General features: G+C 34.9%; 1 protein-coding gene across 1 annotated transcript in view; it reads left to right on the forward strand.

Moving 5' to 3' along the window:
* The first annotated feature begins 6 nt into the window (after positions 1-6).
* LOC132720172 (uncharacterized) overlaps positions 7-24217 on the forward strand; it is a 161449-nt gene continuing 137238 nt past the window's right edge. The window contains exons 1-4 of the mRNA XM_060704214.1: positions 7-960; positions 1224-1367; positions 2265-2726; positions 11201-11262. Coding sequence (XP_060560197.1) covers positions 84-960; positions 1224-1367; positions 2265-2726; positions 11201-11262 — 1545 coding nt within the window. The 5' untranslated portion in view covers positions 7-83. The remainder of the gene's footprint in view (positions 961-1223; positions 1368-2264; positions 2727-11200; positions 11263-24217) is intronic.

A 24217-nucleotide genomic window follows, 5' to 3' on the forward strand; every position in this document is an offset into this window, starting at 1 on the left:
AGAGAATGATAGATTTGTTGAATCTTAAACCAAAAGGTGCAGAAAAAGTAGCTTACTATCAGGAGCATGTTATCAGGTATTTCATGGCTTCTAGACTTGAGAGAGAAGTAAAGAAGCCCTTTCCATCGATAGAAGTGAAGTATAACATACAGTCTAAATCAGTAACAATTTCTTCAGAGATAAAAAGTGATGTGGAAGATGCTAAAAAAGAGTTTGATGCCTATGACAAAAAAGTACACAAAGTGGAACTTAGAGATTTGTCAGAAGGAATGAAGGACCTGTTATTAAGACAGCACATCAGCGAGTATGTAGCCAATACATTTAAATTGCGTTATCTTCTTTTTATGCGGGAAGAAGATGGTAAGTTTGTATGTGTTGGTCAGTATCTTGGTGATGGAAAGAAACTTGTAGAAATAATGAAAAAATGTATCCTATCTACATCAATCTGGAAAAATTTTCTTCAAATGGACTATGGAAGAGACCTTCTTAATAAGTTTGCAGACAGCATTGTTCAGGAAAATGACAGTAGAAAGAATATAAGCCACATATGTCATACAGCAGATTTACAGGATGAAATAAACTCATTTATTGAAAAATGTATAATGCGTGATTATTACAGGAAAAAATGCAATCCAGCAACATCAGAATTTTTGCAGATTCCAAACTGGTCAATTGTCAGTAAAGTTGAGGAAAAATATAATATGAAAATAGGTTTTGAGATGGAACATATTGTGTTTTATGGGGATTATAGCCTTGGAGAGCAAGCATCCAAAGAATTGGAAAGAAACATTCCACATGATGAGATTATTTTAAGGAATGCAGACAGATATAAGAGTCTTCTAGAGTCAGAAGAAGGGCAGAAAACCATGAATGAAATTTCAAAGGGAAAAAATTGCTGTTGGACCATGACTTGTCAGACAGACAGCAAAGCAGGAAAACTTGTCAAAGTTATGATGAATGGTAAGTTTGTTATATTTTATACTTTGATAAGTTTTCCAATTGAAAATGCTGGCAAATGTCAGCAGGTGAGCTCAAAAACTGATGACTGGGGGTTAACATCTGATTCTTCCTATACATGTAGCTCTAAAGGGAGTTCAATCTAGCTTTTAATAAATTAAAGACATTTAATGCTGAATTGTTAAACTTAGATTCATCTATTAAGAATATTGCTCTGCCACTTCATACATCAAACATCAACATGGAATCTGTATTTTTATTTTCAGGGATCAATCATTTTGTCTCATGGGTTCCATCAGGTGGTAATAGTACTATTTCTCTTGTCGAGGCTGACTTTACCAAGGCTGAGTTTGATGTCCTAGTAATTCCTGTTGATGATAAATTGTGTGGGGAAAGTATATTGAAAAGAGGTGAGTTTGATGTATCACTGTCCACAGTGAGTTTAATACTTCCAAGTCCGAGTCATTATGCATCACCAAAAAAGTGAAATAGAATCCTAATGCCACTAAGGACAAAAACTTTGTGTCTTTGTAGACACTATTAATGAGACCCATGATATGCCAGTCTTATTGACACTAAGATTATTCAGTTTTAAAAATCTTTTATGATCATCTTTCTTCAAATCTAGGTCACCAGGTCAAATCAAAGAAAATCTTTGTTTACACTTAAGAGGTCACATTTATGATTTAATCTTCATTAACCTTAATGTTAGAAGGTCAAGTTTGAATGTAGGTCATCTAGTGTCAAAAATAAAGTGACCATGTTAGATTAGGAAAAACGTTGTTAATAACGTTCTTATTTTTAGTCGTATAACCAATCTGGATGGAAAACTTTGCATTTACCTATGTAACTGTCCCATACTATAAAAAATATGAAGAAACTTCTGGTTATACCATTAGATAAGTGTGACCTAACAGTTTTTATGCCTTACTTGAGAAAGATATAAACATTGCTGTTTATCATAATCATACTTTAGTAAGTAGTTCTTGTATTTCATGCACTCATGTAATTAAATTTAATAACATCCTGCTACATGAAATAAGTATGATCTGGAATCCTTTATAAACTTGACCATCAAGGTCATATTTTGAAATTTAATCAAAATTTCCAATTACTGTAATTTATTGTAGGACTTGGTTTATATTTGAAAAAAAAAACCCTGCAGTTTAAAGGCCAAACCTTCAAATTGATTTCTTCATATATAATCTTGATTTTTGAATGACTTTAACCAAATAAAACACTCAAACTTGTGATGTTTTTTGTAGAAAACCTTGTCTCGCAAAAATGCTTCTTGTTTCTATTTTCAGATGGAATCATTGAAAATTATGGCTCTTTGTTGGATAAAGGTGTGACCGAATCTTTGCAGATTGGTGTCTGCGAATATTTTGAAAACTGCAAAGTATTTGCGTGTAAAACCCTAGTTCTTATTCCTTCATATAGGGTATGTACTTCAAATCAAAAACAGTCTCTTGAAATAATGGCAGCCAAGAACTTTAAGAAAGTGATCTCTGAAGTATGTTCAAATTCATTTTTAAAGAATCAGAGGAGGATTGGGTTTGCTATGCCCACATTCAGTCAAAGATTCTGTAAAAATGTAGCATCTGCATTTTCTAGTGCAGTCACATTATCCACTGAAAACAAGGAGGAAGCTTATCTGTATATATGTACACAAGAGGAAGCTGAGTCAGTTATTGAAGTTGTTGATAAAGAAATCAGTGAAGTCCTTGTTACCAAACATACAAGAAGGATGGTAACAAGTGCTTATAAAGGTAACTGAAAAATTCTTTGCAGTTAATATACATATATTTTAAACTGATTGATTGTTTGTTTGGTTTTAACAGTTTCAACATAATTTGAGTCATTTCTCGGCAGTTGGTTGGCCTAACTAGCTTTTCTGGATAACTAACCAGTAAATAACTGATTTCTTTTCAAGTGACTGACAACTAATCCAGTGTAAGACAAATGAACATTAGAATCTGATATAAATTGTTACTGAGAAATTTTGTCTAGCTCCAGGATCAAACCAGCAAGTCCAGTGTAACAAGCTTGATGATCTCTATTTTTTTTAACTAAGAGGGAAGGGGGGCGGGGGAGGGAACAACTAACATTATGTAGTGTTTTAAAAAAAACCAAAAAATCCACAGACTTTGAATATCATTTTATACATGTCAGCATTTTACCAAGTTATGTACATTGACAGTTAAGTACACAAGATACTTCATTTATTTTATGCTTTTCAGTGGATTACTGATTTATCCATGAAAATTATATTAAGTAATTTCACAGTGAAAATTATCAAAACATAATTTCACCCTTTTCAATGACGAAACTACTTTTTAGCTCACCTGTCACAAAGTGACTGGGTGAGCTTTTGTGATCGCTTTTCGTCCGGCGTCCGTCCATCGTCCGTCCGGCGTCCGGCCGTCGTCCATAAACTTTTACTTTAAATGACATCTCCTCATAAACCACTAGGCCAATTTCATCCAAACTTCACAGGAATGTTCCTTTGGTGGTCACCTTTAAAAATTGTTCAAAGAATTTAATTCCATGCAGAACTCTGGTTGCCATGGCAACCGAAAGAAATTTTTTTAAATATCTTCTTTTAAAAAACCCTAAGAGCTAGAGCTTAGATATTTGGCATGAAACATCTTCTAGTGAGTGTCTACCAAGTTTGTTCAAATAAAAGCCCTGGGGTCAAAATTGGCCCCGCCCCAGGGGGTCATTGATTTTCCCTATATGCATATAGTAAAAACTTAAAAAAAAATCTTTTAAAGAACCCAAAGAGCTAGAGCTAAGATATTTAGCATGAAACATGTTCTAATGAGTGTCTACCAAGTTTGTTCAAATAAAAGCCCTGGGGTCAAAATTGGCCCCGCCCCAGGGGGTCATTGATTTTCCCTATATGCATATAGTAAAAACTTAAAAATTCTTCTTTTAAAGAACTCAAAGAGCTAGAGCTAAGATATTTAGCATCAAACATGTTCTAATAGGTGTCTACCAAGTTTGTTCAAATAAAAGCCCTGGGGTCAAAATTGGCCCCGCCACGGGGGTCATTGATTTTCCTTATATGTGTATAGCAAAAACTTGAAATCTTCTTTGAAAAAACCCAAATAGCTAGAGTTTAGATATTAAGCATGAAACATCTTCTAGTGAGTGTCTACAAAGTTTGTTCAAATAAAAGACCTGGGGTCAAAATTAGCCCCGCCCGGGGGTCATTGATTTTCCTTATAAGTGTATAGCAAAAACTTGAGCTAGAGCTTAGATAATTAGCATGAAACATGGGGTCATTGATTTTCCTTATTATGTGTATAGCAAAAACTTAAAAAATCTTCTTTGAAAAAAAACAAAAAGCTAGAGTTTAGATATTAAGCATGAAACATCTTCTAGTAAGTGTCTACAAAGTTTGTTCAAATAAAAGCCCTGGGGTCAAAACTGGCCCCGCCCCAGGGGTGTCAATGTTTTTAACTATGTGTGTATAGTAAAACTTAAAAAATCTTCTTTTAAAAAGCCCAATGAGCTAGAGCTTAGATAATTAGCATGAAACATGGGGTCATTGATTTTCCTTATTATGTGTATAGCAAAAACTTAAAAAATCTTCTTTGAAAAAACCCAAATAGCTAGAGTTTAGATATTAAGCATGAAATATCTTCTAGTGAGTGACTACAAAGTTTGTTCAAATAAAAGACCTGGGGTCAAAATTGGACCCACCCCGGGGGTCATTGATTTTCTTTATATGTGTATAGCAAAAACTTAAAATCTTCTTTGAAAAAACCCAAATAGCTAAAGTTAAGATATTAAGCATGAAACATCTTCTAGTAAGTGTCTACAAAGTTTCTGGCCTGCCCCAGGGGTGTCATTGTTTTTAACTATGTGCCCAATGAGCTAGAGCTTAGATGTTTAGCATGAAACATCTTCTTATGGGTGTGTGTGTGTGTGTGGGGGGGGGCTATATACAGGTGAGCGACCTCAGGGCCATCATGGCCCTCTTGTTTAAGATTTTCCCCATGTGGTACCTCAATTTCATTTTTGCTGACAATTCTGACAATGTCAGGCTCTTTAAAGAAAAAGCAAAGCTGAAATTGATAAATAACTTAAATGTCGAAAGTAATAAAAAGAAGAAAACTTACTTCTATACTTTTTTTGTTTCATTTTTACAGTCTGAAAAATACATTCCTTCCCCATGCAAAACTGCTCTTGATGACATTTGGGCATATTAAAGTATCCTACGGGCAATAACTGCCGTATGCTTTATGAAAAATTGAAAAGCATTGACAGCCATCACTCGAAGAATAAGTAAAACAAGCCAGCGTTCTTGAGCAAGCTTCCAAGTTTTCCATTTTCCTAGCTCCTTTTCTGAATGTTTTCACATCTGTCAAAACTAATTTTTTGTCTGTTACAATCCTCAAATAAGTTTTCTTTCTTTTAAAAAGGTGTATGACTAACAAATCCAAATTATATCCCTCTTAATCTTACACAATTATTTTCCTCCCATGAAATACACAATTTTAAAAAATGGCTGCTGCTTACAATTTACAAAGCCAGGTCTAATATAAATTCGCATTAAGTAACAAAAATATGGATGGATGGTTGGACTTTTTCTCCTACAAGAATTGTTTGTTTTTATTATTAAAACAAGCGATCATTAATATTTTTTTAATAAAATGAATATATATCACCGTCATTGAACGTTGATTGGTGGACTTATTTTTCAGCTCAAGACTTATTGTTTTTAATGAGAAATTCCGACTAAATGGGGCACTCAATGGGGGAAACAGTTTTAATATTAATGTTAAAATTATGGAAATTTGGTTTTAACTTGTTTTTAAGCATAAAATAAAAAGAAAATTTGTTTGTTTGTTGTGTAAGATGTAATTTTATTTCATCTTGTGAACTTTAAAAACAGTATTCTCACTCGTGGCTACGCCACTCATGAGAATACTGTTTTTAAAGCCCACTCGATGAAATAACAAAATAACAAACAAATATCCTCTATATCTTTTACTATCGAGTATGTACACAATCATGTAATTATACACAAAACTTTGCAATGATACATTTGTATCTACATATACATTGAACTCTTGTTATCTTGATAGGCTTTACCTTATTATTATGCCCCAACTTCGAAGAAGAGGGGGTATATTGCTTTGCACTTGTCGGTCCATCGGTCCGTTGGTCCGTCGGTCCGTAGACCAAATGGTTTCAGAGTGATAACTAAAGAACCCTTAGGCCTAGGAACTTCAAACTTGGTATGGTGATTGGTCATGACAAGTAGATGACCCCAATTGATTTTGGGGTCAAGGGGTCAAAGGTCAAGGTCACATTGACCTTGTAAGCAAAAACGGTTTCCGATCAATAACTAAAGAACCTTAAGGCCTAGGAACTTCAAACTTGGTATGGTGATTGGTCATGATCAGTAGATGACCCCTATTGATTTTAGGGTCAAGGGGTCAAAGGTCAAGGTCACATTGACCTCTTAGATAAAAACGGTTTCCGATCAATAATTAAAGAACCCTTAGGCCTAGGGAATTCAAACTTGATATGGTGATTGGTCATGATTAGAAGATGTTCCCTATTGATTTTGGGGTCAAGGGGTCAAAGGTCAAGGTCACATTGACCTCTTAGGTAATGGTCACAGGGACCTTGACTAAAAAAAGCTTATCCCCTCAATTGCTAAAGAATGCTTTGGTCAACAGTCTTCATATTTGGTATTGAGGTTGTTTATGACTAGTAGATGGCCCTTAACTGTGTCAAAGATCAAGGTCACAGGGATTTTTACTTTTATAAGTTTGTACGCTCAAATGCTTAAGAATGCCTGCCCGCAGTGTATTGATTTTGACATTTTCACATTTGAAGCATGTAGAATACATTACTTAGCAATGTACTGGCTTATTAACCTCAGATTTGGCAGGGAGGTTGTCCTTGAGCTTTAAATAGCCACTGTTGATTCTGACAAAGTGGTATGCGGGGGTTTATCACGCCAGGACAGTGGCAGTTTTTTTCCCATTTAGACAGGGTAAGCTAGGTACCAGTATTTCAGGCACACAGAAGATGCAACTTTTCTTTTATTTTTACTTTTTTGGACGTTGTTAAGAAGGCATGTATACAGTAGAAAATATTATATTGCATGGGTCAAAATTAATATAAAAAATTGAAAACTTGTAAATTCATATTTTCAGAAACTTTATGGCCCAGTAGGAAAGTTCTATGATATCTTGTATGAAGCATCATCTAATAGTCTCTCAAGAAGACATATTAATTGTACTCCTGGGGTCAAATTGACCCTACCTTGAAAGACAATATATCACTTGTTGTCTGTATGGCAAGATCTTAGATATCTGACATGTTGCATTGCCTTATGACTCTACATACACAAGTGATCTTTCAGGATGTCAATTTTTATGCCCCCGGGCAAATAGTAATTTAACCCTCCGTCCGTCTGTCCGTACAAGGTTAGCCTACAACGGCAAGTTGGATTTTTCTTAAGTTCTACCTGTACCAATTGCTTCATAATTTACATACTTACTAATCCATACATAGTATATGATCTGGGCAAGTTACGTAACTATTGCTTCCATTTGCACCAAGTTATGGCCCTTTTCAGCACTTAGAAAATGAACAATGGTTAACCTAAACCGGCAAGTTGGAAATATCTTATGTTCTATCTGGCTTAATAATTTTCACACTTACTTATCAATACAATGTACATGATATTGCCAAGTTATATAAATGTGCCATCCATTTTCCCAGTAATTTTTAGCTCACCTGAGCACGAAGTGCTCAAAGGTGAGCTTTTGTCATCACTCTGCGTCCGTCGTGCGTCCTTCAAAAAATGGCGTCAAACTTTTCAAACAACATCTTCTCCTAAACTACATGGCCAATTGCAACCAAACTTTACAGAAATGATCCTTAGGTGGACCCCTTTCAAAGTTGTTCAAAAATTTAAATTCCATTAAAAACTCTGGTTGCCATGGCAACCAATAAGAAAAACTTAAAAAATCTTCTTCTAAAAAACTGTAAGAGCTAGAGCTTAGATATTTGGCATGAAACATCTTCTAATGAGTGCCTACCAAGTTTGTTCAAATCAAAGCCCTAGGGTCAAAATTGGCCCCGCCCCAGGGGGTCATTGATTTTCCCTATATGCATATAGTAAAAACTTAAAAAATCTTCTTTTAAAGAACTCAAAGAGCTAGAGCTAAGATATTTAGCATGAAACATGTTCTAATGGGTGTCTACCAAGTTTGTTCAAATAAAAGCTCTGGGGTCAAAATTGGCTCCGCCCCGGGGGTCATTGATTTTCCTTATATGTGTATAGCAAAAACTTAAAAAATCTTCTTTAAAAAAACCCAAATAGCTGGAGTTTAGCTATTAAGCATGAAACATCTTCTTGTGAGTGTCTACAAAGTTTGTTCAAATCAAAGCCCTAGGGTCAAAATTGGCCCGGCCCCGGGGGTCATTGATTTTCCTTATATGACTGTGTATAGCAAAAACTTAAAAATCTTCTTTGAAAAAACCCAGATAGCTAGTGTTTAGATATAAAGCATTAAACATCTTCTAGTAAGTGTCTACCAAGTTTGTTCAAATAAAAGCCCTAGGGTCAAAATTGGCCCCGCCCCAGGGTGTCTTTGATTTTCCCTATATGCATGTAGTTAAAACTTAAAAAATCTTCTTTTAAAGAACCCAAACAGCTAGAGCTAAGATATTTAGCATGAAACATCTTCTAATGAGTGTCTACAAAGTTTGTTCAAATAAAAGCCATAGGGTCAAAATTGGCACCGCCCCCGGGGGTCATTGATTTTCCCTATGTGCATATAGTAAAAACTTAAAATATCTTCTTTTAAAGAACTCAAAGAGCTAGAGCTAAGATATTTAGCATGAAACATGTTCTCATGGGTGTCTACCAAGTTTGTTCAAATAAAAGCCCTGGGGTCAAAATTGGCCCCGCCCGGGGGTCATTCATTAGCTTGACTTTTTTTTTATAGATATATACATATTATTTATATACATATATATTTAATATTTACATATATATATATATATATATATATATATATATATATATATATATATATATATATATATATATATATATATATATATATATAAATGTATATATATATATATAGATATATATATATATATATATATATATATATATATATATATATATTTATGTATGTATCTATATATGTATATATGTATATATATATATATATACATGCATACATATATAACCAAGTTTGTTCAAATAAAAGCCCTGGGGTTTAAACTGGCCCGGCTCCAGGGGCCTTTATACAGGTGAGCGACTTTGGGCCATCATGACCCTCTTGTTCTTTTTGTCACTTTGCAAATAGGGCCTTGTATGGTTAACCTATTCCGCCAAGTTGGATTTATCAAAAAAATTCACCTAATAATGATATCTTTCATATTTGGTAGGTGAAAACCTTTAACTGTCCTCTAATTTTTTGTGGCGTTAGGCGTGACACTCTAGGTCAAAGTCACTTGTGTAAAAAATTAAATCTAAACATTTCTGCTCATACAGCCTTTATTTTTAAGTTAATGTCTTTCATGTTTATAATAGTCATGCTAAGGGAGGTCCTCTTCCTTTTCCTTTATTAAGGGGTCATTTGGGTCAAGGCCACCAATGTCAAAAATAGATTTTTTACACTTTTACAGGTGAATTAACCTTATTCTGTCAACAGCATTGTGAATACCCACGATTGATAAACATGTCACATAACATGCAATCAACCGTGGGTAAAATGAATCGATTTGCGTCGATATACAGCAACAGGTGCGTAAAATATCTACCAATGACATCGCGTTTAACAAATCTATATTCTTCAACAGCAGAGGTAAAAAACAATAAGACACAAAATGGCAGCGCCCACGGTTAAAAACTGTTGTACGTGTCTTGCTAAAATCAATGGTAAAAACTATTGCCAAATCAGTTCTTCTGCAAGCAGATATCAATCAGAAAGGAAAACATCACGCTGTAAAAGTAAATAATCTATACTTTCTTGCTGGAAATCGTTTAATTTTTCGATGTTGAACTTTTTACGCTGTCTATGGTTGTCACAATAGTGCCTGTAATACCGAACGTCGTACAGAACGAGCGTTTTGATAGGTTTTAATCGCCTCATGAAATCATGAGGCAGCCAATGAAATTGCTGCCTTTGACACACCTCTAATAGACTTATATCGGCAAAAAATCCCACGGCTGATAAATGTTAATGGTTCAGCCGTGGGTATCCGACGATGGTCAACAGATGTCTTGAATATTTTGTAGGAACATAAAATTGAGGTATTCTAATTTGGATGGAGGTAGGGGTCAGTTGGGTCAAGGTCACCAGTGCTAAAAATAGATTTTTACACTTTTGCTCATACAGCCTTTATTTATTGACAGATTTGTATTATAATTGGTAGAAAGATAACTTACATGGTATTTTTCCTTTGGATGGAGTTAGGGGTCAGTTGGGTCAAGGTCAACAGTGCTAAAAATAGATTTTTACACTTTTGCCCATACAGCCTTTATTAATTGACAGATTTATTTCATATTTGATAGGAAAATAACTTGCATGATATTCTTCCTTTTGATGGAGTTAGGGGTCAGTTGGGTCAAGGTCACCTGTGCTAAAAATAGATTTTTACACTTTTGCCCATACAGCCTTTATTAATTGACAGATTTATTTCATATTTGATAGGAAAATAACTTGCATGATATTCTTCCTTTTGATAGAGGTATGGGTCAGTTGGGTCAAGGTCAAGGGTGCCAATTACAAATTTCTACACATGATTGGTTTTCTTCATGAACTGCGATAATTTGCTTGTTCTTATCATTTAAAAAAGTGTTAACAATTTGTGAAGGCATTTACTTACCGAGTTTAATAGCTAAAGGCTTTTGGGAGAAATAATCAATATGAAAAGGCTAAGACGGAAAAGAAACTGAAGGATAGAGTAAAACATGCTCAGGTGAGAAGACACATACAAATTAGCTAATTCACTCTCTAAATTTAAATTATTGACAACAGTGAGCAGTGGGGGGGGGGGGGCATTTGTGTTTATCAAACACAGATTCTTGTTTTTACATAGACTTATTTAGGGCAATGGCTTAAAAAACCTCCTGAAAAATTCAATGTTGAAGGCTTAAAGGTTTGACCTTGTAGTATTACTTGTCCATTTCCTGGTGCTCCTTTCAGTTGACTAGCAGTAAGTATCATAATGCTTTCTGTCTATTTTTCAGGTTTATTCACCATACCAGCAACATCTGTTAAAGTAGAGAACAAATCAATATTTGATGTAAAGGTAAGACAATGTGGGGAAAATACTCCATAACTAATGATTTGATCCTTTATACATATATGCCCCTTTTCAAAGGAATTGGGGTATATAACCCTGCTCATCTTTTATCTGTTTGATGACAGCTATATATTTTGAGGTCAGTTGATGAAAAGGTCTGTAAATAAAAAAGCTTGTTATACCAAAGTTGTATGGGGGTGAGGGTGGATGAGGGGGATGGTATACCGTCCATCCGTTGGTTTTTCCTTGTCCGCCCATTAACTTAAGAATCCTGTGACCAACAGTCTTCATATTTAGCATAGAGGTTTGTCATGATGAGTAGATGATCCCTTTTATTTTGAGGTCACTGGGTCAAAGGTCAAGGTCACATGAGGCTTGTGTGCCCATTAACTTAAGGTATGTTTGACCCACGGTCTTCATATCGTCGCCCTAATTCCCGAGTGTCGTAACTCCAATTTTGAAAAAAAATGAGTGTTTGGTATCAAAATGTTCGTAATTTTTTGCTCTATCTAATGGTAAGAACAACATCACTTTGGTTCTTGCCTGTAACAATATATTGAATGGGTCAGAGTGCTGTAAGTCCAAATATTTTGATAAAAATACAGTCCATAATATCGTATCTTCTGAACCAATAGTTTGTTAAGATTCTAGTCACGTGATGCTGTTTTGACAAAATGGCAGATTTTTCAAGGTATCAGGAATGGCATTTTACGTTTTATATTTCTTGATAACATGTAAGTGTTTTGCTTTAGATGCTATTTAATTATCTATAAATTAATATTTTATTGAACTTTTTCAAACCTTAAAAAGAAATAATAGCTACTCTTAACCCTTGAGCTAAATTTAAAGCACCATGCTGTGTTATGAAATTCGGATAGCATGGAAATCGGATAAATTGATACAAAATTTCAATATTCACAAGTATCAGCTGTTAATAACTTGATATGTGATTGATTATATGATCGATTGATCAATGTTACCATAAATTGTACATATTCATATTAAATATTTACACTCAGGTTTTGCATAAGATTGTTTATACTTTAACTTACAAACAAAACTCATCTAAGGGAAACATATTACTGCCATTGTTACATTTTGTACAATGTTTTTCTTTAACTATATAAGACAAATTACCGTACTGGTGCTAAGTGATTCGAATAAAATTTACACATAACTTTACCACTCATAACTAATGTTAAATTAGGTGGTGTTATCATATTTATTTCATAATTCATAATTTCATAATTTTCATAATTTCAAAATTCTGCACTTTCATATAACGATCACAAAAATATCAAAAGTTTTGCTGTCCAAGGCATTATGCAATCCAGAGTGGTTAACAATACCCACTGTCATATAGAAAGAAAGACAAAACACTTTTAAAATGGCAGAAGTGTTCAGTCCTACATCACTCGTTTGTGTTCTTAAAACAGTCCGTCCAAATGTCAAAGACTATATGGTGGGTTAAAGTTGAGAATATCCCTATAACAAAACTTAAAAAGCTGTGAGTTGTCTCAGATGCACCATTTAGCGTTGAATAAGAGACGTCATTTGCCCAACAAATATTTATTAAACAGATTTATTATGTAATTGGAACATGCAAAGCAAAATTAATCTATGTTTTTAAGTTAAAAACAATTATTGTACATCTACTTCCAACTCGTAAGGTAATTCTAACTGTTATTATCAAGTGATTTTAACCTTTGAACTGAAAATTATCCATTACCAAAGCATTTTTTTAAAAAGAAAAAAAAAATGGTTAAAAATTTTCATTCGATTGAAACGTAGAAAAGAATGATTTTGTGAAGAAATGTTACAAAGTCTTAAGACCATATAAAAACATTAAGGAATCTTTAAATTGTCATATTTATTTCATCAAACGTTTGTTGAAGTAAAATAGAATTATATTTGACTGAAACTCTTAAATATTGAGCATTGCTTTTATACGAATGAGTTATTGATGTAAACAGTTCAGTTAAAAACATTAAAAGCAAAGGTATATTTAATTGTTATTGTGTGTAAAGAAGTTGTATGCCACTTTATATATAAATACATGTAGTAATTGAAGTACAGTTACAAAGTTCATTGAAACACCATATCCAGATCTGTAGCATCTTTGAAAATTTATGAGCTTTGAGTTGTGTTTCATATATTTTTTTTAAAACAAAACATTAAGTAATGCTGCTCTTAGAAAAGTAGAATACATACTAGGTTTATTCTTTTTTATGTTACAGAGAAAGGAACTCATTGTTGATGTTGTTTTTCAAAGTTTAAGCAGTTACATCTTTCAAACATTTTTGTGTGTTTTGTAACTCAAATTGTGTTCAACATGCTGTTTGTCTGCAAGCTACAGGTATTAAAAATTGAATTTGGAATGAATTAATGATATAATAAACGAAACCAAAAGTAAATCTGAATTCCAAATATTTTATAGTGTACAGTCTTAATGTGAAAATAGCATATCATTTGATAAAAGTTTTGCTATTTAATGTGGTAAATATCAATACAATGATGATGTTTCTAAATTTTGTTTTCGCTTTGTTTAACTCAATGTGATACATTTACAAAATCAGTAATATTTTATTTTTTTTGTTCATTTGCAAAGCTCACTATTTCATGTAAATGGTCATAAGATAATGAAGCCCGAGTTCAATTTCAACCTTAAAATGCCTGTTCGTAGCTATTTACACTTCACCGCATTGTCTGGATTTCTATTATTGACTTTTAAGACTAAATTTACTGTTTTGATCCTGTACACATTCCATGCTCTGTGGTGCCTAAATAAATCTGGATCCAGACTATTTGTTAAAGCATTCAATTTCTAGTTACGTCTAAATTTAATATAATTTCAATATAAAACAGTAAAATAGTCATTATTTTACACTGTTGTAACTCCTAAATATAATGATATTTTAGGGTCACATTGCTGTAACTTATATAAGAGCATTCTGGTTCTTGTATTTTTGTCAATAAAATATATTTTTCAGGGATTTTTCATTTTTTTTTATTTTGATTTTTAAAAAAACTCTATATACCGGAACTTTTTTGTAATTAAAATTGTAAAAGTTAAAATAATTCTGCACACTATGATATATTTTATATTAAAATTGGTTGATTAAGTGTGAAGATATAGCCTGTTAAAACTTTAAATAAAGTCGATTTTCTCAAAATGGTAAAAATACGACTTACAGAAGGTTAGTTATGATTAGTAGATGACTCCTATTGATTTTGAGGTCATCAGGTCAAAGGTAAAGGTCACAGGGGCCTTTCAACAATTCACAGGTCACAGTTCAACAAGCTTGTCTGCTCAATTGCTTAACAATGCTATGGTCTCCTGAGTCTTCATATTTGGCATTGATGTTAGTTATGACTGGTAAATGACCCATATTAATTTTAAGGTCACTGGGTCAAAGGTCAAGGTCACAGCCCAATACCTTAAGAATCCTTGGACACATAGTCTTCAACTTTGGCATTGAGGTTGATTATGACCATTAGGTGACCCTTTTTGATTGTGAGGTCACAGGGTCAAGGTGATGGGCCTTTAGTTCAAAAGCTTGTCAGTTATATTGCTTAAGAATGCTTTGGTCAACAGTCTTCATATTTGGTATTGTACTTGGTTATGGCTAGAAGATGACCCCTATTTATTGTAAGTGACTGTGTCAAAGGTCAAGGTCTTAGGGGCTTTTACTGCAATAATTTTTTCCCCACAAATGCTTAAGAATGCCTGTCTTAAGTGTTATTGATTTTGACATTTTCACATTTGAAGCATATAATTATGTTCTCATAATTATATTTATCATAAAACACCCTAGACAAAGCTGCATCAATGGGGATATTCAAGTCATGTAGTGACAGTTTCGGTTTTGAGGTCAGTAGGTCAAAGGTAAAAGTCACTTTGATCTTTGCCACAAAAAAATGCAGAATACATAACTGGCTTAGCCCCCTCAGATTTGGCAGGGAGATTGTCCTTGAGCTCTAAAATGACCATTGTTGATTCTGACAAAGTGGTATGCGGGGGTATTCACAGCATGACAGTGGCAGGTCTAGAGCTAAAAATAGAAAAAAAACTTTTAACAGCTTCTGCTACTGAACCAATGGATGATTGATCACCAAATTTTGTCTGTAACATTCTTAGGTAGCCTTTAATCAAGTTTGCTCATATTAGTTTCATTGGCCCCTTTTAGGGGCTTCTATAGTTAAAAATAGAAAAACCTGAAACATTTTTGTCCCCTGCCTTTTAGCAGAAAAAAGGGGGACATAGAAAGAGGCTGTGTCCGTCTGTCTGTCTGTCCGTACGAACCCAGAGGTACTTGTGTAACTTTGAGAACAATGGGTACCAGTAAATTCTCTTTGATCCTATTCATTCCGTTTTTACTTGTCTTTTTTTAAGCCTTGTGTGACTAAAAATGGCCAAAAAGATCAAAGGAAAAGTCACATAAGTACCATTTTGTGAGTACGTCCATCTCACAGTCCATCTGCCGTTCATCACACTCTTGTGTCTGGTCCATAACTTTGTCATTTATCAAAGGAATCTATAACTTAGCACAAATGTTTGTTATAATAAGACGATGTGTCATGCGCAACAACCAGACCCCAACCTCCAGGGTCAAGGTGGCACTTGCTCATTCAAGGTCAACATTGTCTATGTGAGGGTGTATATTGTGTCCGGTTCATAACTTTCTTATCTTTGAAGGGATTTTGTAAATACTTGCCACAATTGTTCAAAATAGTTCGACGATGTATCGTGCGCAACAACCGGTTTCATACCTCCAAGGTCAAGATTACACTTGGAGGTCAAAGATTAACATAGTCTGTTATAGGGTATATTTTGTGTCCGGTCCATAAATATTTCATAGATCAAAGATTTTTGTAAATACTTGCACACAAATAGCCACTATAATAAGATGTGTCATGCGCAACACCTGCATCCTACCTCCAAGTTCAAGGTTACACTTAGAGGTCAAAAATTTACATAGTCTGTTTAAGGGTATATTTTGTGTCTGATTGAGAACTTCTTCGGGCATTTGAAATAACTAGGCACATATAGTCACAATAATAAAACGATATGTCAAGTACAACACCTGCACCCCTACCTCCAAGGTCAAGGTCACACTTAGGGGCCAAAGGTTAACAGAGTATTATATAGGGCTGTACATTGCCATTTTTCTGTCACAATACATTTCACCATACTTGTTTTTCAAAACGATGCGATTCACTATATGTATTGCATACTTTGAAGAAATGCTATGCATATTGCGATTCTTATGTTGCGATGCGATACGTATCACGATACTGACTTTCAGACTTGGTATTAAAAATTTGGCCATTTGTTTACAGCATAATTATAAATATAATATAAAACTATTGCAATAACAAAATAATAAACTCTTTATCTTGTTGTTATAACTTGGTTTCCGATTTTGATCTTTCAACAATTTACTTTTCTGTTTACTTTTGTGATTAAAGGTATTGTTAATTATACCATAACAGCAAATTGATATCTGCTATTCTAACACTTAACCCATTACTTCATGAGCATTTTGTGAAAAATGGCTGTTTTCATTGAAAAGTCTTCCGTTACAAGTTCAAATTGCTATAATACTATAAAAACTGCTTCAACACTAATCAAACTTGGCACAAATGATGACTGGACCATTGCCCTTGCAACAACATGCTCAGACTTAAATTTTCTGTTACCATGGCAACGAGGGGACATCTCAAAATTGCAAAAAATCACTATTTTGCGTTGATTTTTTCCATCAAAATTGATTACAAAGTGCTGCAACTTCTCAATGAATTGAGATAGAGTCAAATGCTTTTCAGCGTTGGTTACACGTTACCTTATGATCAATCTGGGGTCATTTACAGCCTCTCACAAGTCCAAAATTTTCTTGGCGATGAGGGGGACTCTGCCCCCTTCAACCCCCCCCCAAACAGAAGGGGGCACATCCCCCTTCTGGCAACCCTCTGATGTATCTTTCGGTTGGGGGGGGGGCTGCGCCGAAAAAGAGGTCACTTTTTTAACAACATTTCTCAAACAAAAACAAGTGTTTGGGGCCTAAATAAGGCATTTTTTCATCATTTGAGACAACGAAAAGGGGGGGGGGGTGAAAAAGGCGTTAAAAGGCGTGTATATGAAGTAATGGGTTAACAGAAAATGATGAAAATACTTGAAATTACCCTAAATCGCGTTTTTTTCATGTTTAAACATGGCCTGTTATATAAATTTGATGAAAAATTGTTGTTTTGTAGATTTTTTAATTTTTTTCATTAACAGAAAATGATGAAAATACTTGAAATTACCCTAAATCGCGTTTTTTCATGTTTAAACATGGCCTGTTATATAAATTTGATGAAAAATTGTTGTTTTGTAGATTTTTTGATTTTTTTCATTAACCCATTACTTCATGAGCATTTTGTGAAAAATGGCTGTTTTCATTGAAAAGTCTTCCGTTACAAGTTCAAATTGCTATAATACTATAAAAACTGCTTCAACACTAATCAAACTTGGCACAAATGATGACTGGACCATTGCCCTTGCAACAACATGCTCAGACTTAAATTTTCTGTTACCATGGCAACGAGGGGACATCTCAAAATTGCCAAAAATCACTATTTTGCGTTGATTTTTTCCATCAGAATTGATTTCAAAGTGCTGCAACTTCTCAATGGATTGAGATAGAGTCAAATGCTTTTCAGCTTGGTTACACGTTACCTTATGATCAATCTGGGGTCATTTACAGCCTCTCACAAGTCCAAAATTTTCTTGGTGATGAGGGGGACTCTGCCCCCATCAAACCCCCCCAAACAGAAGGGGGCACATCCCCCTTCTGGCAACCCCCTGATGTATCTTTTGGTTGGGGGGGCCGCGCCGAAAAAGAGGTCACTTTTTTTAACAACATTTCTCAAACAAAAACAAGTGTTGGGGGCCTAAATAAGGCATTTTTTCATCATTTGAGACAACAAAATGGGGGGGGGGGGGGGGTGAAAAAGGCGTTAAAAGGCGTGTATATGAAGTAATGGGGTTAACAGAAAATGATGAAAATACTTGAAATTACCCTAAATCGCGTTTTTTCATGTTTAAACATGGCCTGTTATATAAATTTGATGAACAATTGTTGTTTTGTATATTTTTTAATTTTTTTCATTAACCCATTACTTCATATACACGCCTTTTAACGCCTTTTTCACCCCCCCCCCTTTTGTTGTCTCAAATGATGAAAAAATGCCTTATTTAGGCCCCAAACACTTGTTTTTGTTTGAGAAATGTTGTTAAAAAAAGTGACCTCTTTTTCGGCGCGGCCCCCAACCAAAAGATACATCAGGGGGTTGCCAGAAGGGGATGTGCCCCCTTCTGTTTGGGGGGGTTTGAAGGGGGGCGGAGTCCCCCTCATCGCCAAGAAAATTTGGACTTGTTAGAGGCTGTAAATGACCCCAGATTGATCATAAGGTAACGTGTAACCAACGCTGAAAAGCATTTGACTCTATCTCAATCCATTGAGAAGTTGCAGCACTTTGAAATCAATTTTGATGGAAAAAATCAACGCAAAATAGTGATTTTTGGCAATTTTGAGATGTCCCCTCGTTGCCATGGTAACAGAAAATTTAAGCCTGAGCATGTTGTTGCAAGGGCAATGGTCCAGTCAACATTTGTGCCAAGTTTGATTAGTGTTGAAGCAGTTTTTGTATAGTATTATAGGCAATTTGAAAAACTTGTAACGGGAGACTTTCAAATGATTGAAACACCATTTTTTCACTTAACAATGCTCATGAACGCAATGTGGGTTAACAGAAAATGATAAAATACTTGAAATTACCCTAATCGCGTTTTTTCATGTTTAATAAACAATTTGGCCTGATTATAAAATAAAATTGAATGAAAAATTGTTGTTTTGTAGTTTTTTTATTTTTTTCATTAACCCATCACTTCATGAGCTTTTCCTGGATAAATGGTTTTCGGATTGAAAAAGTCTTATTTATGATCCAGATACAAGTTCAAACTTGCTATAATACTATAGAAAACTGCTTCAAACTAATCAAACTTGGCACAAATGATGACTACGGACCATTGCCCTTGCAACAACATGCTCAGACTTAAATTTTCTGTTACCATGGCAACGAGGGGACATCTCAAAATTGCCAAAAATCACTATTTTGCGTTGATTTTTTCCATCAAAAATTGATTTCAAAGTGCTGCAACTTCTCAATGGATTGAGATAGAGTCAAATGCTTTTCAGCGTTGGTTACACGTTACCTTATGATCAATCTGGGGTCATTTACAGCCTCTCACAAGTCCAAAATTTTTCTTGGCGAAACAAAAACAAGTGTTTGGGGCCTAAATAAGGCATTTTTTCATCATTTGAGACAACGAAAAGGGGGGGGGGGGGTGAAAAAGGCGTTAAAAGGCAGTGTATATGAAGTAATGGGTTAAAAGTCCACTTATTGTAAATGTGGCATTTTAACTATTTCAGTCTTACAATACACCACTAAAGATTTTTCTTGTGAAAATAGTAACAAGTGATTTACAATTAGGTCAACAACTGTGAAAATATATCAGTTTATCAGTTTCACTCTCAGTTTTCTCTAAAGATTCTCGAAAAGATTTGTGCTCAGCCCCTAGAGCATTTTATTTGAGTTTGCAAATTTTTGCAAACATTCCACGTCCGGTCTTCCACTTTACCTCAAAAACATACAATGTTCCCAAAACTCTGTGAATTATATGACAAGGGAAGATTAAATTATAGTTTTCCCTTCTAAATATTTTGCAGTCTACATGCTTTGTTTTAGCTCACCTAACCAAGAAGTGGTCAAGGTGAGTATAGTGATGGGGCTTTGTCCGCGGCTGTCGACGTTAGTGTGTCATGCGTCATTATCGTCAACAATTTTGTTGTTAACAGTCTAGCAGTCACAGTTTGATTGGATTAGTGTCAAATTCTTTGTCAGATAATGTTTGTCTCCAATGAAATACAGATCGAGTTCGAAGATGGGTCACTATCTCGAGTCAAAAACTAGGTCACAGGAGCTAAAAATAGAAAAAGCTTGTTAATACTCTAGTGGCTGCAGTTTTGATACAAATATTCTGGAAATTTGTCAGGAAGATTGTTTTGATGATTTCTAGGTCAAGTTCGAAGACGGGTCATCTCCGGTCAAAAACTAGGTCACAGGAGCTAAAAAATGAAAAAGCTTGTTAATACTCTAGTGCCTGCAGTTTTGATCCAGACATTCTGGAAATTTGTCAGGAAGGTTGTTTTGATGATTTATAGGTCAAGTTCAAAGATGGATCATCTCCGGTCAAAAACTAGGCCACAGGAGCTTAAAATAAAAAAAGCTTGTTAACACTCTAGTGGCTGCAGTTTTGATCAAGATATTCTTGAAATTTGTCAGGAAGGTAGTTTTGATGATTTCTAGGTCAAGTTTGTAGATGGATCATCTCTGGTCCAAAACTAGGTCACAGGAGCTAAAAATAGAAAAATCTTGTTAACACTCTAGTGGCTGCAGTTTTGGTCCAAATACTCTGGAATTTTGTCAGGAAGGTTGTTTTTGATAATTTCTAGGTCGAGTTCGAAGATGAGTCATCTCCGGTCAAAAACTAGGTCACAGGAGCTAAAAATATAAAAAAAATTGTTAACACTCTAGTGGCTGCAGTTTTGAAAGAAATATTCAGGAAATTTGTCAAGAAGGTTGTTTTGAAGATTTATTGGTCAAGTTCGAAGATAGGTCATATATGGTCAAAAACTAGGTCACAGGAGCTTAAAATAGAAAAAGTTTATTAACACTCTAGTGGCTGCAGTTTTGATACGAATATTCTGGAAATTTGTGAGTTGAAGGTTGCTTTTATGATTTCTAGGTGAAGTTAAAAGATGGATCATCTCTGGTTAAAACTAGGTCACAGGAGCTAAAAATAGAAAAAGCTTGTTCACACTCAACTGGCTGCAGTTTTGATCCAAATGTTCAGGAAATTTGTCAGGAAAGTTGTTTTGATGATTTCTAGTCAAAAATTAGAGCACATTGCCCAAATATGGAAAACCTTTTTAACACAATTGAGGTCACATTTTTCACTCAATTGTTGTCAAACTTAGCTAGGATGCTTGTCTTAGACATTGCTTGGATGCGGTTGATGGGTCCGGGGGGCGATCCAGGACCCTCATGGCCCTCTTGTTTTTTTACGGGAAATGATATCAATGGAAATGAAAATATAAATATGTGACGAATATTAAATGGGAATGTTGTCATCATCACTATTTTAATCCGACATCAGGTGTGACTATTGATAAAATTACAAATTCATGTTTGTAGAATGTTTTTTCTTGAAAACGTTTAGATCTCCAATTTTTCAAAGAACACCAGCCCATTTATATGGAATTGATAAAACTTGGTTAAATGATTGCGGACATGGGGAAATGAGATGACAATGATGATATGATAATAGTCGCGCTTCTTCATTATTTTCATTCGAGCTATTTTTCTTTTTCCAGTCATTCAAAAAATACGTTTGTTCTTATATTCCTGGAAGATATTATTAGTGTATTGCAATACATTCCCGCTATATCGATATATCGGGAGGTGAAATATGTGCATCGCAATTTGTAATTTCATTACAATGCATATATCAAAGACAGGGCAGATCGCGATTCATCGTTGAATCATTACACCTCTACTGTTATATGGTATATTTTGTGTTCCGTCCATAACTTCTTCATAAATCAAGGGATTTTGAAAATACTTGGCACAAATAGTTACAATGATAAGATGATATGTCATGTGTAACACCTGTGTCCCTACCTTCAAGGTCAAGGTCACACTTAGAGGTCAAAGATAAGTCTGTTATAGAATATATTTTATGTCAAGTCCATAACTTTTTCATAGATCAGGGGATTTTAAAAATACTTTGCACAAATAATTACAGTAATAAGACGATATGTCAGGCGCAAAACATGGGTCCATACCTTCAAGGTCACATTTAGAGGTCAATGATTAACATAGTCTGTTATAGGGAATATTTTGTGTCTGATCTATAACTTCTTCATAGTTCAAGGGATTTTGAAAATACTTTGCACAAATAGTTACAATAATAAGATAATATGTCATGCATAACTCCTGCACCCCAACCTCCAAGGTCAAGACACACTAATAGGTCAAAGCTTAACATGATAGATTTTTGTGTCGCCTCTACGGAGTAGTGGCGACATATAGGGATCACTTCTTCGTCGTCTGTCTGTCCTTCTGTCTGTCCGTCCGTCACAAAACTTAATTTTAACAGTGAACTTTGTCCGGAACATAACTCTAAAATTATAAGAGATATCAAGATGAAACATTGTAGGTAGATAGATCTCATTGAGTAGAAGTGCAGTGCAAAAAAAACATAACTCTGTTAAGCCTCATTTTTGAATTATCTCCCCAGTGCAAAGAACAGTAACTTTGCCTTTCCTAATTTTGGAATTATTGCACTTCGAACTTTTTCCATGGACATAACTCTGAAACTACAAGAGGTGTACTTTCCTGTGTCCAAAACCTATTCGGGGAGCATCACCCGGCTCAAACCGGGCTCTTGTTTGTCAGAGTTATGGCCCTTTAATAATTTTAATTTTTAAAGTTTGTCCGGACTAGTTCTCTTATACCACTTATGCAATTTTAATGGAACTTTACAGGATTGATCTGTAGCTCAAGTCCTTGTGCATATTGCACGGGTTTTCCGGTTGAATGATTTTTAGCCGAGTTATGGCCCTTTGATAAAAAGGTGTTTTATTTCTGTGTGTTGCCAGATACACAAAAAAGTTTGTCCGGATTACTCTTCATGAACTTTTGGTGCAATTTTATCCAAACTTTACAGGAATGATCAGTACCAAGTCTAGTTGTGCACTGTACATCTGTCTGTCCATCTGTCACAAAACTTGTCACAACATGAAATTGGTCATAATGAGGCACACATGTGATCACTGATCGCTCTTGTTAAATTCTTTGTTTCATTTTATTAGTTCGACTCCACTTTTTATATGCCCGAAAGAATTTCGGGACATATTATGTTATACTCCCTGGCAACCGTCTGTTCGTCCGTACATCCGTCCTTCCGTAAGCAATTTGATTTCCGGAGCATAACTTAAGTTCCATTTGGTCAACAATATTCAAACTTCATAGGATGATTGTCCATATTGGGTAATATTGGGAAGAAGACCCTATTGATTTTGGGGTTACAAGGTCAAAGGTCAAGGTCACTATGACCTTTAAACTGAAAACAGTTTCCGGGGCATAATTTAAGTCCCATTTGGCCCACAGTGTTCAAACCTGATATGATGATTGTCCATATTGGGTAGAAGACCCCTATTGGTTTTGGGGTCACAAGGTCAAAGGTCAAGGTCACTATGACCTTAAAACTGAAAACAGTTTCTGGAGCATAACGTAAGTCCCATTTCGCCCACAGTGTTCAAACTTCATCGGATGATTGTCCATATGGGGTAGAAGACCCCTATTGATTTTGAGGTAACAAGGTCAAAGGTCAAGGTCACTATTACCGTAAAACTGACAACAGTTTCCGGAGCTTAACTTAAGTCCCATTTGGCCCACAGAGTTCAAATTTCATAGGATGATTGTCTATATTGGGTAGAAGACCTCTAATAATTTTGGGGTCTTAACGTCAAAGGTCAAATAAGTATTATTTTAAAACTGAAAACAGTTTCCGGGGCATAACTTAAGTCCCATTTAGCCCACAGTGTTCAAACTTCATTGGATGATTGTTTATATTGGGTAGAGGACCCCTATTGATTTTGGGGTCACATGGTCAAAGGTCACTATTACCTTAAAACTGCAAACAGTTTCCGGAGCATAACTTAAGTTCCATTTGGCCCACAGTGTTCAAACTTGATAGGATGATTGTCCATATTGGGTAGAAGACCCCTATTGGTTTTGGGTCAAAGGTCAAGGTCACTACTACCTTAAAACTGAAAACAGTTTACGGAATATA

This window comes from Ruditapes philippinarum, unplaced genomic scaffold, assembly GCF_026571515.1.
Source record: "Ruditapes philippinarum isolate M1 unplaced genomic scaffold, ASM2657151v2 ctg784_1_1_1_1, whole genome shotgun sequence".
NCBI lineage: Eukaryota > Metazoa > Mollusca > Bivalvia > Venerida > Veneridae > Ruditapes > Ruditapes philippinarum.